General features: G+C 40.9%; 1 protein-coding gene and 1 long non-coding RNA gene across 4 annotated transcripts in view; one reads left to right on the top strand and one right to left on the bottom strand.

Annotated features, from left to right (window-relative positions):
- Nucleotides 1-15527, top strand: part of NCBP1 (nuclear cap binding protein subunit 1) — a 46786-nt gene that overhangs the window by 4402 nt on the left and 26857 nt on the right. For 2 of the 3 annotated variants that reach the window (XM_050948233.1, XM_050948234.1), the window contains exons 3-10: nt 312-412; nt 2351-2507; nt 3216-3323; nt 5499-5620; nt 6382-6451; nt 8594-8809; nt 12693-12790; nt 13854-13917. In XM_050948233.1, the coding sequence (XP_050804190.1) occupies nt 312-412; nt 2351-2507; nt 3216-3323; nt 5499-5620; nt 6382-6451; nt 8594-8809; nt 12693-12790; nt 13854-13917 (936 nt within the window). Of the gene's footprint in view, nt 1-311; nt 442-2350; nt 2508-3215; nt 3324-5498; nt 5621-6381; nt 6452-8593; nt 8810-12692; nt 12791-13853; nt 13918-15527 lie in introns of those variants that run through there. The other variant, XM_050948235.1, reaches the window with a different exon arrangement.
- The window catches only part of LOC127048498 (uncharacterized), a 288020-nt gene continuing 283190 nt past the window's right edge, over nt 10698-15527 (bottom strand). The window contains exon 3 of the long non-coding RNA XR_007773695.1: nt 10698-10730. This is a non-coding gene — a long non-coding RNA (uncharacterized LOC127048498). The remainder of the gene's footprint in view (nt 10731-15527) is intronic.

The following is a 15527-nucleotide window of genomic DNA, read 5'->3' as shown; positions in this document are numbered from 1 at the left end:
CAATAGATTGAGAGTAACAAAGAAATGGACAGCCTTCTACAATTTTGTGCGGAATTCAGGAGGTATTGCTTGCTGCCTTGTCTTACTAATCTCTTGTGTACTTTCAGCAAACTGAAAATATCTCATATAGCCAGATGAAATTTGAAACATCACTCCCACTAAAAAACAAACTTTTATTCTTACCCAGATTTATATTCTATCAATAAGAGCACAATAAAATAATCTTCCATTCAAACAAGCTTGTTACTGAAGAGTTGGCTGGCTATCCCTTGATTTGGTTGTGATGGCTTTCAAATTATCTCTTTTCTTAGAGTACTTCGTCTTTGGAGAGCAACTTGGAAGGCCTAGCTGGTGTCTTGGAGGCTGATCTGCCAAACTACAAAAGCAAGATATTAAGAATTCTTTGTACAGTGTATGTATGCAAAAGATTTGTGGAGCCAGGTGATGATGTATTATCTACACTAAATGCTTTTCAAACATACATGACATATTTAAAATGTTCGTATGAACAGCTCGTCCATTACTGACACTTTAAGTTTACTTTTAGCCAAGGAAATTGGCAACAGTAACAACTGGAGGAAAAACTGCATTCTCTTTAAGGCAGGGGTCAGCAAACTATGGCCAAGGGGACTCATCTGGCCCTCCAGACATTTTAACCTAGCCCTCGAACTTCAGCTGTGGGGTGGGGTCCAGGGCTTGCCTCATTCCGGTGCTCCAGCCGAGGAGCAGGGTCAAGGGCTTTCCCTGCTCTGAGTGGCTCCTGAAAGCAGCAGCATGTCCCCCTCTCTGACTCCTATGCGTAGGGGCAGCCATGGGGCACCACATGCTGCCCTCGCCCCAAGCACCACCCCCACAACTTCCATTGGCCGGAAATCGCAGCCAATGGGAGCTTCAGGGGCAGTACACAGAACTTCCTGGCCGTACCTCTGCACAGGAGCCGGAGTGGGGACATACCTCAAGCAGCTCCCAGAAGTAGTATCAAGTGCCACCTGGAACCTGCACCCCTGCCCTCCTCTGGCACCTCAGTCCCCTACCCCTACCTGATCCCATGCCCTGAACCCCTCAGTCCCAACCTGGAGGACCCTTCTGCACCCCCAACCCCTCATCCGCAGCCCCCCCCCAGAGCCTGCACCCCCTCCCACACCCCAACCCCCAATTTCATGAGCATTCATGGCCTGCCATACAATGTCCATACCCAGATGTGACCCTTGGACCAAAAAGTTTGCCCACCCCTGTCTTAAGGACTTCGTCTGCTCCAAGAGCAGTTAAGCAGACAGAGGGTCCCAGACCTACTCCCCACCACAGCAAGCCATCTTTCATCATTGGTAGGGTGGGTCTGCAGGGAGGGCCTTGATGCTGAGAAACCTCTGCTGAAGCTGTCAACTAGTGGCATTTCTTCTGGGCCTTGGTGTTGCACTTTTATACTCTTTGTATCTTGTGTAAGATGAGGTGTTAAACTCCAGGGTAAGTGAAATTAGAATTGAACGTGCAGTCAAATGATATAACAGCCACATTTTTCTGACAATTGTAATGCAAGTTACAATCTTAGTCGAGGAGTTAATTTGTTTCCAACAAGAGTAATGCAAGTGTCAGGATACAAAAGTACACATGAATACAAAACATAGTTAAGGAGATGCCCTAAATTATCTTCAGAACTATCCCTTTGAATTTCTTAAGCACTTTCCAATTAAAATCAGTCATGTTGATGCAATAGCCTTTTTGTGTTTAAATTTAAACGTTTTTATATGCAATGCAGAATGTACCTCATCTTACACAAGATACAGAAAGGATAAAGTCTCTTATGTATTCCTGATGTTTCACTGTATTCAAAGGAGTTACACAAGGCCAAACAAAAATTACTTGTTTAGTAGGGCATAAAAATCTTCACAGCCTTTAGCTCTTGAACTGCTTAGTCATATTCATATTAAAATGTGTATAAAAGGGATGAGAGAAGAGGGTGTGAGAATCATTATTTCTACTCTAGTTTAGTTTAGCTTTTTTTTTTTTTTTTAAACCTACAAAAGTTTTAGGACTCTGTTTTAAAATCTACTTTAACCCAAGTTGGGCTGCTGGTTCACTAACATTAAATTGTCAATCTTCTGTAAAATGATGCTGTCTTGTGGCTTTTAAATTTCAAAGCCTCTTTATAAAATAGTCCTCAAAACACCTCTATGAAGTGTTTAAAATTTCCAGTAAATGCCATTCCAGGCTCTTATGCCATTTTTATTGTCAATAACAAGTTCTATCCAACTCACATTAACTTCAGTGTGAGACTGACGGATATTAATGCTTATGATACAGATTAACATCTGATGCAATATTTTTTTTTTCTTTTCTACATTTAAATCAGTGCACGTCTGTTACCAGAAAAGCTTACCGTTTACACAACATTAGTTGGGTTGCTGAACGCCAGGAACTACAATTTTGGTGGGGAATTTGTAGAAGCTATGATTCGTCAGCTCAAAGAATGTTTGAAAGCCAATATGTATAATGAAGCTGTGTATTTAGTAAGTAGTATTTTTTTTCACCTCTTATGCTCCTTTCCCCTTAACCTGATGTGCTGTCCCTGTTACACCTGCGAGAAGTAGGATGTGTCTAATTGTGATACTGGGGAAACTGGTCTGTTCTAAAGTCAACATCCAGTATTCCATAGGTGTACTAGGAGGAGATGTGAGGTGTGCAAGAGATTTTTCCTCCCAAAATAAATAATTTTAATTCATTCTTTTAGAGAGCAACTGTTATGACATAGTATCAGAGGGGTAGCCGTGTTAGTCTGGATCTGTAAAAGCAGCAAAGAATCCAGTGGCACCTTATAGACTAACAGACGTTTTGGAGCATGAGCTTTCGTGGGTGAATATCCACTTCGTCGGATGACATGCATCCGACAAAGTGGGTATTCACCCACGAAAGCTCATGCTCTAATACGTCTGTTAGTCTATAAGGTGCCACAGGACTCTTTGCTGCTGTTATGACATAGTTTATGGGGCAATGCTTAAAGTGTGCGTTGTTCAGAGAGGGACTCATTTTTTACACTGCATGCTTCCTTTGTGCTATTGGCAAGTGCTAATAACTTTTTTGTCCTAGTAGTTTGTTTTAGTAGCTGAATGAATAGTTGTTTGTTGTCAGGTCTCAGACTTGCGATTACTTCAGCAAGTTTGTAGTAAGAGAAGAGTCTAGAAATGTGTGTATCATCAGAACTTTTCTTTACCCATTAGGTTCGTTTTCTGTCTGACCTTGTGAATTGTCATGTAATAGCTGCGCCTTCAATGGTAGCTATGTTTGAGAACTTTGTGAGTGTGACTCAAGAGGAAGATGTGCCCCAGGTAAGCAAAGGAGTCTTTACTTTGTGAATGACTTGCTAGTCTATCAGGAATTTTTCACAGCCCAGCACTTACAGTACCAGCCATGTAAGGGGTTAAAATGGGCTGGTGCAATGGTAAATTCCCTAAATCGGTTGCTGACTATAGTTCCATAGTATGGCTAGAAGGTAGCTGTGGTAATTGGAGAAAAAAATAAAGTACTTGACCCCTATACAGTCAGTTGGCTCAGATGGCTTTCTTTACGTTCAAATTTGGCATATACATAATCCTCAGACTCTGCCAAGTTCGTGTCTGAAACTTTAAAATGCTGATCTAATCTGAATGACTCTAAAAATGGCTTTTCTCACTCAGTGACTTTCAAATTAATTACAACCCAATTTTACAAGGAAAACATTTTATTGTCTAACAGCCGGCCATGCAAATCTACCATGGTCTATGAGAATCAGATTGTGCACTTTGCTTCTTCTGCGTCATCATCGGTAGTGTAAAGATTCTGAAGGCCAGATGAGGGCCTCAGGGACATCCATACAATTCCATTGTCTTCAAGTGATTTAGACAAAGAATCAGGGAAAGGACCACTTGGAGTCCTGTTCCCCTAAGCCCTACACCCATTTCCTGGGGAAGGCTTGAGAATAATATCCTCACCACTTGATACAGGTGAACAGAGAGCCAAACTCTTGGATCTTAAGAACAGTGAAAAATCAATCGGATTCTTAAAAGAAGAATTGTAATTAAGGAAAAGGTAAAAGAATCACCTCTGTAAAATCAGGATGGTAAGTACATTACAGAATAACAAGAGTCAAAAACACAGAGGATTTCCCCTCTAGGTAAAACTTTAAAGGTACAAAAACAGGGATAAACCTCCCTCTTAGCACAGGGAAAATTCACAAGCTAAAGCAAAAGATAATCTAATGCATTTCTTTGCTATTACTTACTATTTCTGCAATACTAGATGCTTAGTCCAGGTATACTTAAGGAGATGTATATTTCCTGCCCTAGTTCCTTGCTGACTCAAAGAGAACAAAACCCAAGACACAAACAAAAACCTTCCCCAACCGATTTGAAAGTATCTTCTCCCTTTATTGGTCCTTTTGGTCAGGTGCCAACAAGGTTATCTGAGTTTCTTAACAGTTTTCAGGTAAAAGAAGAATTAACCCTTTACAGGGTAAAGAGGGATTTTATGCTACCCTTAGCTGTATGTTTGACAGTCTTCAAACAGACTTTTCACATACAATTGTTTTCTAACTTTCAGTTCTATTGATACAGAAGTCAAAATTGAGTACAGGTCTTGTCTTTATGGAAGTTGGCAGGTATGCTATTGAATGCACCTGTAGGGGAGAACTCGTGACGAAAAAGGCCGTTTTTACAGACTGTTTCTTTAAAGCGCAGTTCTGTTTTGAAAAGCAATTGTCAACTTCAATTTGAACCAAAATTTTAATGTTGTTAAAAACTACATATTTTATGAGAACCCGAAACTGTGTTAAAAACAGACAATGGAATTTTATTATGCTTTCCTGCAGTGTTTGAAACAAAACCTGTATGTCAGTGTTTGGTTTCACTGGCCAAAGAACACACACAGTAGCAAGTAAATGGCTTGTTTTTTTTAAATATTTACTGCTTCTAATCTAAAATATTAATGAGATAAAGATTCCTTTGTAGTAATATCTTTAAGTTGATGGCTAAATCATTACAATTAATATTGCCAGTGCACAATATTTTTACCTTACCAACTTAAGTATGTATGTGGTGTAGTTGTAGTCACATCAGTCCCAGGATATTAGAAAGACAAGGTGAGTGAGGTAATATCTTTTATTAACTAATTCTTTTAAGAAGTTGGTCCAGTTAAGATACTACCCCGACCACCTTGTCTTAAGTGTGGTTATCCAGATATTTAATGTCATGAACATGCATATATCTGATATCCACACATTGCAATACATTCAGGCTTTTAAACAGAGAGCTGCTGAACACATCTTTGGGTTCTGGTGGCTCTATGAACTAGCATTGAAGTATAGCTGCACTTTCCAAAGTAATGGTTATTTCTTTGATTCTAGGTGATTTTTTCCATTGTATTCAAAGGAACGTATTCTCTCTAACCCAAGTAAAATGGGTTGCTTCTTGAGAAATTCCTTGTTAAAAGTATGGAACATAATTTTTTTTTCCCCTTGTTCTCTGCAGGTGCGATGTGACTGGTATGTATTTGCATTTCTGTCATCTCTGCCCTGGGTTGGAAAGGAACTGTACGAGAAGAAGGACGCTGAGATGGACCGCATTTTGTCCCAGACTGAAAGCTATTTGAAGTAAGACTACAGCCAACATCAGTCCCCTCTATCCTAACACCTGGTGAAATGTAGAATAAATAGCTTTGCTTATTGGTCATTCAAAAGTAATCTAAAATTGTAAAACTTGATAATTCTCAGAAGTCTGACACAGTGAAATGGCATAGATTGTGGGATTTTTTTTTAACACTAAATGATTGAAGCACCTGTTTCATACTAGTAGATCCAGTTTTCCAAAACTTGTTTAGCTTTTATAATTGTGATGCAAAAACACTAGATCTCTGTTCATTTTGGATCGTTTTTAAGAGTTCCTTTAACAGCAGCTCATTAAAGATATAGGACTTGTCTTTACTGCAGTGTTAATTTGTGTGTGCCCCAACCCAACTCCTGTCCACATACAGATCTATAGCTTAAGTTAAATAGTGCTTTAAACTTGAGCTCGCTGGCCAGTTGGGCTATGGGTTGAAGCTTGAGTGCTGCTAACACTCAAGCTAAGAATGTGATGGGGGCTCAACTTCTCTGTTTCTTTTCAAACACTGGATGCTGCTAATAGTCACTCTGTGCTGTGAAATGTCCACTATAACTGGATGAGTTAACTCAACATTGCAGCAAGGACAACCTATATTAGCACTTTAAATAGTATCTGACAGATTAGTAAATGTTAGTTTACTACAAAGCTACCTCAGCTGAGGAGCTCGAATGCTGTACATGCACAACAGAAAACATTACTTTGTCTAGATTTCAGTTTTAAAATGGATAGCTTTTCTTTCTATATGTAATAGACGGCGTCAGAAGATCCATGTACCCATGTTACAAGTTTGGTCTGCTGACAAACCACATCCACAAGAAGAGGTAAATGGATTTTATTTGCTATGTAGTAACAAAAGTAGAAAAATCTCAGGCTAAAACACTTCTGAAAATGATCTTGTTGAAGCAAAAATTTCTCCCTTTCCCCATGTTTTCTGTTATCCTCAGTAGGTTCTAGGTCCAGCTGTCTTCAGTTTCTCAGGTCTAAACCTGTGCAAAGCTTGCTCATTCTACAGGGAGACACTTGTTTTCTGGCACACCACTTAGGAAAACACTTGCTGCTCAGTTGAGCAGTGGTTGAAGACTGAGATCACTGCAGGAAGAGTTCTGTGAGGCTCCCTTTTTTGGGTATCATGATGTAACTAGTTATCTAGTCACCATTTGGGAGAGTTGCATGGTGTTGAAAACAACACTAACTTTGACAGAAAGGGAACCTGCACTGTTTGCCCTTCAGTGACCTCATTCTTTGCAGCTGTCTTGTGTTCACCAGTAGGTTCAATTTGAGTGGCCTGTCTTTTGTCTCCTTCACTCTCGAAAGGACTCCACCTGCTGTCGTGTGGCAAGAAGCACAGGCAGCGCTCCCACTCCTCCCCCGAGAAGACAGGTATGAAGAGTTGCATTGATAGTGGTGGCCGGGGATCCCAGCTTGGCCACCTCGTGGGAAATCAAAGGAACTGTTTTCCTGTGAAATGCAGAGCTATTGGCATAGTTCAGCCCTCGGCAACATAGCAGGCAATGGAGCAGCACAAGGGGCTCAGGGAAAGATGCTCCCCCTTCAGCGAATGTGTTCAGTACTCTTGACCCCTCCCACTCAAGATTGTAGCATCTCCTTAGGCTCTGAAGCTTGGTGTGTCTCTGAAGCTCACAGGAAAAGCTCTGTCACAGAGTAAGCGTAGGCTCTGTTGAGTTGAGTAAGAGGCAGGGGCGACGGATTCTGCTTCAAAGTAGGGGGTCACGAGGCCCCGGTCAAGCCAGAAGCTAGGATGGGGGCCTCAAGAGCAGACCCCAGTCCATGCTGCGTGAACCCCCCTTCCCCCCACCCCCCCGGATAGATGGAGGGTCCACAGCAGCCCGCGTGGCTCATACCCTGCTCAGGCTTCTGGCCTGGCAATGGAGCCGAAGAGCTTGAGCTGAGCCAATGCAAGAGCTGCCCAGCCAGCTGTTGGGAGCCACAGACCCTCCACTTGCCCTGGGTGGAGGGGTCTGGGGTGGGGACATGGGCCAGGGGCTGCTCTGGGGTGGGGAGGGAGGGGCTTTGGGGTATGAGAGACCCCTCCCACCCCAGGTAGGGGTGCTCCTCACAGCTTCTCTGGGCCACTCTTACCTGGGACAGGATCCACTTCTGGCAGCCTTGGGGGGAAGAGGACATGCAGGGGGCTGAGTCTGTGGCAAAAAATGGACAGGTCAGGCCTCTTGCATGCCCCCCCCCCCCCCCCCAATATCATCAAGCAAAGAGGGAATGTGACTCCTCACTCCCTGTCCTTATGGGAACATGCTACCACCAGGATATTGAGAAGCTACAGGCAAGATACAAAATGTATAGGGATGCATATTTAAAAGTGCTGATTACTGAGTCAGTAAAGTATCGATCAATTTCTGAAAGATTTTTCTGACAAGTTTTTTTTAATTTTGTTTTCTAAAGTCAAGAAAATAAGAATTGTCATGGCTTCTGTTCACCCGAAACATAGAAAACTGCACTTAGAAGCTGTTGTCTCTTGTCTCAGTATTTCCCTTGTTTTCTCTCATTTGTGACTTAGGAAATAATTTACTGCTGCTCCTGCTTATGTTGAATGTATCATAGGCTTATATGCGCCCCGTCACTAACAATAGTAGAGCACTGGGTTAGTTTATTAGTAGCAGAATTTTAAGTGACAGCACTTGTGAATATGTGGCACTATGAAGGCTACTTTCTTCTGTGTATAGAAATGACTAAATTTAACCAAACATCAGTCTTTATTTCCTAAATGAATAGATGGTTGCTAATAAGCAGCCTAGCCAGATGCTTTGCTTTTCTGAATATGTGAGTTCAGTAATGAAGAAATCTTTTTTGAAAATGCCTGGTGCTCTGAAGGGCTTTCTGGAGTGGCTGATGGAGAAACTAAGCTCTTGCAAGTGACGATATAGAATTTTGTAATGTCCTGAGATACTGTATCTGATATTTAAAAATATTTTCTGTCTTGTTTTCAGTATTTAGACTGCCTTTGGGCTCAGATTCAGAAGTTGAAAAAAGATCGCTGGCAGGAAAGACACATTCTGAGGCCCTATCTTGCCTTTGACAGCATCCTCTGTGAAGCACTGCAGCACAATCTGCCTCCTTTCACTCCACCACCTCACACTGAAGATTCAGTTTACCCTATGCCGAGAGTCATCTTTAGAATGTTTGACTACACAGATGATCCTGAGGTATGTCATCTTCAGGAGGTGGAGGAAAGCGATGGTTTTACTTACTGACATCTAAATCTAAAGCAAGGGTCACAAAGCTGGTGGGAACCCAGGCCAAAGCAGGGTGAGACTTCCCCCCCTTTTTATGGAGTGTGAAGATCAGCAGTAATACTGTCTTGTTTTCATGCCACTGGGAAGACACCAACATGAAATATTTACTTTGGCAGTTCATGTTATCATACATGTCAACTTCGTTTGACAATTGAAAATTGCCTGAGTTAATATCTTAACATATACAGACATTTATAATATATCATAACGTATGTGTAAGATATATGATAAATGAATTTAAGGTGCACCTTTAGCTACCTCACTGTCTCACTGAGATGATTTCTGATGTTCCAAACCCCTGAGTAGCTTCAGACAGCTGAGTGGGTTTTTTAAAAAGTCTGCCAGAGAAACCTTCCCGCAAATACAGAAAGTCCTCTTCTCTCCTCCACCAAAATGTACTTGGGCCCAAAGAGGGCAATGTTTTGTCCTAGAACATTAATAACTTTTCTGCAAAAAAGTCACAGCATTCAGGTCTGTTGTAACACTACCTTGCTGAGCTAGAAACAAGATCTTTATACTGTTGAAAATGGGAGAATCTCTGTTTCTGATGAGACCTAATTCTTGAAATAACCGACTTTGAATTGTGGCACTTTGAGGTGTAGTAAAATTGCTGGATTAGCTGCAGAGCCCTGTGCATTTAGGGTGCATGGTAACTGCAGCACTTGGCTTAAGAGGCAGAAGTATATTAAAAAAATCTCCATGAAGCTTTTTTAAATTTTCTTAAATAATTGTAGAAATTATTCAGCGATATGTGGTGTGCATGTACGTGGTACCATGGCTTAAATGTTTTATTGGTACTCATCTGGGATGGTTGGCCTAGCTCGTGGCTTTTGCAGTTTGTGAGTAGTGCAGTGTTATGCCAGACTCTCATCAATAAAACCATTATATTATGTTGTCATGTATTCTCTGCTTAAAAACTTTTTAAACAGTACCAAATACTACACACAATAATTTTGACCTTGTGGATTCAAAAATATTTTATAAATCTCCCTGTGAACAGGAGGTGGTATCCTAATTATGGGAAGAGCAAGTAACTGTCTCACTGCCTTTGATTTGCCTTTCAAAGACACGCTTTCGAAGACCATTGGTGTCATAGTATAATTCCCCACTCTGAACCTTAGCGTCCAAAAGGTGGGGTACCAGCATGAATTCCTCTAAGCTCAACTACCAGCTTAGTACTTGTAGCGCTGCCACCAACCAGGAATTCCAGTGCCTGGTACACTCTGGTCCCCCCAAAACCTTGCCCGGGGACCCTCAAGACCCAGACCCTCTGGATCTTAACACAAGGAAAGTAAACCCTTTCCCCCACCGTTGCCTCTCCCAGGCTTCCCCTCCCTGGGTTACCCTGGAAGATCACTGTGATTCAAACTCCTTGAATCTTTAAACAGAGAGGAAAATTCACCTTCCCCCCTCCTTCTCTCTCTCCCCCTCCCAGACTCTCCCTGAGAGAGAAAGTAATCCTAACACAGAGAGTAATTAACCTTTCTCTCCCCCTTCCCTCCTTTCTCCCCACCAAGTCCCTAGTGGATCCAGACCCAGTCCCCTGGGGTCTCACCAGAATAAAAAAACAATCAGGTTCTTAAACAAGAAAAGCTTTTAATTAAAGAAAGAAAAAACAGTAAATTTAAGATGGAATATGTTACAGGGTCTTTCAGCTATAGACACTGGGAATACCCTCCCAGCTTAAGTATACAAGTACAAATTAGAATCCTTCCAGCCAAATACACATTTGCAAATAAAGAAAACAACCATAAGCCTGACTCGCATTATCTACCTAGTACTTACTATTCTGAACTGATGAGAGCCTGTATTGGAGAGATTGGAGAGAAACCTGGTTGCACATCTGGTCCCTCTGAGCCCCCAGAATGAACAACAACCAAATTCTAACAGTGCACACACAACTTCCCTCCCTCACGATTTGAAAGTATCCTGTCCCCTAATTGGTCCTCTGGTCAGGTGACAGCCAGGCTCACTGAACTTGTTAACCCTTTACAGGCAAAAGAGAGTTGAAGTACTTCTGTTCTATCAACTCTTACTTATCTGTTTATGACAATTGGTGTAATCTGAGAATACAATACCATTAAATAGACAGGAGTAATTCACTAAATGTATGGCTATTTTAGTATATTTATGTAACCTTTTCTTTACTGTATCTGGAAACATGAAAAGCCTGCCTGGTGTGGGAAGTGAGAAGTCAACTTCGCTTGCTATAAATGTGGGAAGGGAGTGCTTTGAATCTTGTTTCATCTAGTTGATATGAATGACATAGTCTGACCTCCTTTGCGGTAGCTGAAAAGGATGCAGTATCCAATGTGCCTATTGATGTGATCCTTACGTGTGGAGTAACTCTTATGAATTGTAGCCATTTTGTGTAATGTTCAGAAGCGGTGTATGGGGAAGTGGGGAATATTATTGGGTGAAATTGTACAGAAGTGCTGAATATATTCTTGGAAGCTCAGGTTAAAAACAACATTGAGTGGTGAAAATGACCAGTAACTGATGAAAACAGGCACAGCTGAAATTGTAGCTCGGTATTAGAGGTCTCATCTACAAACAAGACAAGGTGATACAAAAATCTAGATATGAGTTCTAATGCTGTCTGTGTTTTGTTGGAAATTGTCTTTAAGGATGTCATTTTATTTGAAACTAGCCCTTTGTATTTTAGCAGTTTAAAACACTCGTTGAAACAGATTGTTTGCTTAGAGGATGTTTTTATACCGAACAGCAAAGTGTTAAATCCCTGTGAATAATTATCGGAACTACAAAAACAACAAGGAGTCCGGTGGCACCTTAAAGACTAGCAGATTTATTGAGGCATAACTTTTGTGGGTAAAAAACCCACTTCTTCAGATGCATGGAGTGAAAATTACAGATACAGGCATAAATATATATTGGCACATGAAGAGAAGGGAGTTACCTCACAAGTGGAGAGCCAGTGTAGACAAGGCCAATTCGGTCAGGGTGGATGTGGTCCACCCCCAGTAATTGAGGAGGAGGTGTCAATACCAAGAGAGGGAAAATTGCTTTTGTAGTGAGTCAGCCAGTCCCTATTCAAACCCAACTTAATGGTGTTAAGTTTGTAAATGAATTGTAGCTCTGCAGTTTCTCTTTGAAGTCTGTTTTTGAAGTTTTTTTGTTGAAGTGTGGCTACTTTTAAATCTGTTGTTCAACATCCAGAGAGATTGAAGTGTTCTCCTACTGGCTTTTGTATGTTACCATTCCTCGTGTCTGATTTGTGTCCATTTATTCTTTTACATAGAGACTGTCTGGTTTGGCCAGTGTACATGGCAGAGGGGCATTGCTGGCACGTGATGGCATATATACTCTAGTGACATCAGAGGACCCAACCACATCAGCCACACCATCAAGGGCTCATTCACCTTCACATCTACAAATGTATTTGGGGATGGGGTAGGCAACAGCGTTTGTTACAGGGATTGGTTCCTGGCTGAGTGTTTCTGTGGTATAGTGTGTAGTTGCTAGTGAGTATTAGGTCGGAGGGCTGTCTGTAAGCAAGAACTGGCCTGCGTCCCAGGGTCTGTGAGAGTTTGGGATTGTTTTCCAGGATAGGTTGCAGATGGTTGATGATGCACTGGAGAGGTTTTAGCTGGGGGCTGTACGTGATGGCCAGTGGTGTTCTGTTGTTTTCCTTGTTGGGCCTGTCCTGTAGTAGGTGACTTCTGGGTGCCTGTCTCACTCTGTCAGTCTGTTTCCTCACTTCCCCAGATGGGTATAATAGAACAAGTCCTTTTTCTAACAGTGACTTCATATATCTTAATTCTTTTTTTAATAGGGTCCTGTTATGCCTGGCAGTCATTCAGTTGAGAGATTTGTAATAGAAGAGAATCTTCACTGCATCATCAAATCCCACTGGAAAGAGAGAAAAACGTGGTAAGAAGTATTTTCACTGAGTGAATAAAGGAATAGTGATATGATACCACACTACCTCTTCCTGAATTTTTTTTAGCTTTCTGTCTTGAGTATCGTGACTTTCGCGGGAGACCTTTAAAATCCTGAAATGACTGTTGCCCAAAAGCTTGAGATGAAGAAGTTAGGATGTTAGAGAAACAGGCATTCCACTAAGATTCTAAATTTAAAATTACGTCCAAAAAAGAGCCAGTAGCCTTAGTGATAAACAGGCAGGATTTGTGTGTGTGGCAAGGGTTCTTGCACAAGTACTGGTACAGCTTCTGATTCCACAGAAACTAGAAATCCTGTGTTCTTTTGAAGACTTTGACTGTTACAATTAACGAGAAGATTGCTGTCTGAATTTCCGCAGGGAAAGTGGAAAGACTATCTAGAGGTAGCTATAAATTAGTGCAAGTGGACTAGACTTAGAGTAATTGAAGAGTGGCATTATTTTCCTTTGGGACAAATGCTGGCTAATGAAGTGTTCATTAAACGAAACTGCAAAAGTCAGAAGGCCTCTTGTATTTTCCATTAGCTCACTCTATATTCAAATATCTGTAGTAAAATAAGGGCCATGGGGAGGTGGCTGGGTGGGCACTTGCTAATGAGATAGACTCTTCACTTTTTGGTTCATGAATCAAATCCAGGCAAGGCAATTTTAACTGACAGGTTTTTGTCTGACTTGTATGAGCTGAGTTTGGTTTCAGTCCAGTTTTCAGGTGGGCAGATACCAAAATTATGCAGAGTACCACGAAACTTATACTAGATGGTATCTTTGTTAGTAGTTTGAGAGTTCAAGAATTGCATATGCTTGGAAATAAACATGTCCCTCCAGGTTATGAGTCAAGCATATCTGTGGGCATGCTTGCACTGATGCTTGTGTTGCACCTGTTGTGTGTGTGTAAATAGTTGACTTCAGTCTTAAGACTGTCAGATTGACAGATCTACATGCAAAAAAATGAACTATTCCATAAATCATCATTTCTTGGTACCTAGACCATATCTAATGTGTTGCATTCTAATTCACATATACTTATTTTTGCAGTGCTGCACAGCTACTGAGCTATCCAGGAAATAACAAGATCCCTTTGAACTATCACATAGTTGAGGTATGCGTTTTACACACTGCATCTTGTACACATACTTGATACCTTTACCTCCTAAATAATACACTCCAAACCATTGTAGTCCGTTCTTTGGGTATCAGAGTGGCCTGAAGGCTAGGGTGTAGTTTCTCCCTGACTTAAATTATCATCCTGCAGTCTTAATGAGTGGATCAAATTCAGTTACCACTATTGCAATAGAATTTCAAATAACGGCATTTCCAAAGTTTTACCTGTGTATTTTTCGTAGCTGGCCAATGTACTGATAGGCCAGTCATCTCTGAGATGGGTCTTTCTTTTAAGATTTTTAGAGCTGAAAAGAACTTAGTTAAACCAAAAAAAAAAAAAAAAAACACCCAAAACCTTTTGTCTTCTTACTACTTTTCTGAGTTGCTTAGAGCACTGTATGTCACATCTCAAAAGGTTTTAGCTTTTAATTTGAAGTCAATTTCTGGCTGTTTAGTGATGTTTCTTTTTCCTTAGTCACTTCTCCAGGTGGAGGGATTTTTAATAACTACAAATATGAGTGGAAAGACAAATGTAGGTTCTCAGTCAGTTCCTCTATTCAGAGAACTCTCAGGCTGATGCAGAACTTTGTACGTTAAACTGAACATTAGGTTGAATGTGGTGACTTGAGTGTTTAACTGCAATTTGTTTTGCAAGGCCTCTATTAAAAAGCAAACACTAAGAACTAGGAAGTTCAGTTAAACTTACAAGCAGGTAATAGTCTTGTGGGTGAATAGCTAAGCAAAATCACTCCAGAAATTAAAGGTTTACAATCCAAAATCCCCAAATATTTTAAGCCAGGAGTCTCCTATTTTACGGTTAACCAAACCACCTCATCTCTACCCCTATTCAGGCCAAAGAAACACCAGAAATGGAGATTGCTTTATCTCTCCATAACAGTTTTATCGCATCAGTGACTGCAAACCCTAAACTGCCTTTAGTGTTAATCAGAGAACGGTTGTACAGAATCTGGCATTGTGTTGGCTGTACACAATCCCCAAAAGAAATAATTTACCATTCCCAATTAAAGACTGCTTAAAGACCTTCAAAAAATTCCAAATCAGAAACATATATAGGGGCCTCCTCTTCAATCACTTACCTGAATAGGATATGAAAGAAATAAGGTTTGTAGGTAAGAAGGTAACAAGGGGAAATGGAAAGTGGGTATTACAGGTTGCTTGACTGTGACTGTTAACCTTCCTGTCTATGAATGTGTCTTTAACAAAACTACAATGTTCTTAGGTTTCTTCTGTCTGAAAATTCAGCGTTAGCAAAAAAAACCAAAACTGCAATGCTCTTGTAAGATCTCTAACATTCAAGTCAGCGAAGCATTGCTTTCAACCTTAATGCTAGTTCAAGTAATGCTTTTGTCTGGGGAATTTCCTGCTTTTCAAATAGTCATTTGAATAATAGAAATCATGTGAACTAACTAGTAGGAAAGGAAAATGCCATTTAAACTTCGATACACGTGTACTTCTGCCTCACTGATGGAGGGCTAAGGTGATCCATATTTCCTCAAAGTGCCATGCAAAGCATGCCCAGTTATGCTAGGTGCTTAAAGGATTCATGCCCTAGGGTTTAGCTCACTTCACCTCATAAAGTTTCTGAAG

The sequence above is a fragment of the Gopherus flavomarginatus genome, chromosome 3 (genome assembly GCF_025201925.1).
Source record: "Gopherus flavomarginatus isolate rGopFla2 chromosome 3, rGopFla2.mat.asm, whole genome shotgun sequence".
Lineage (NCBI taxonomy): Eukaryota > Metazoa > Chordata > Testudines > Testudinidae > Gopherus > Gopherus flavomarginatus.
The sequence above is the reverse complement of the archived record's forward strand: the minus strand, read 5'-3'. Positions and strand labels throughout refer to the sequence as shown.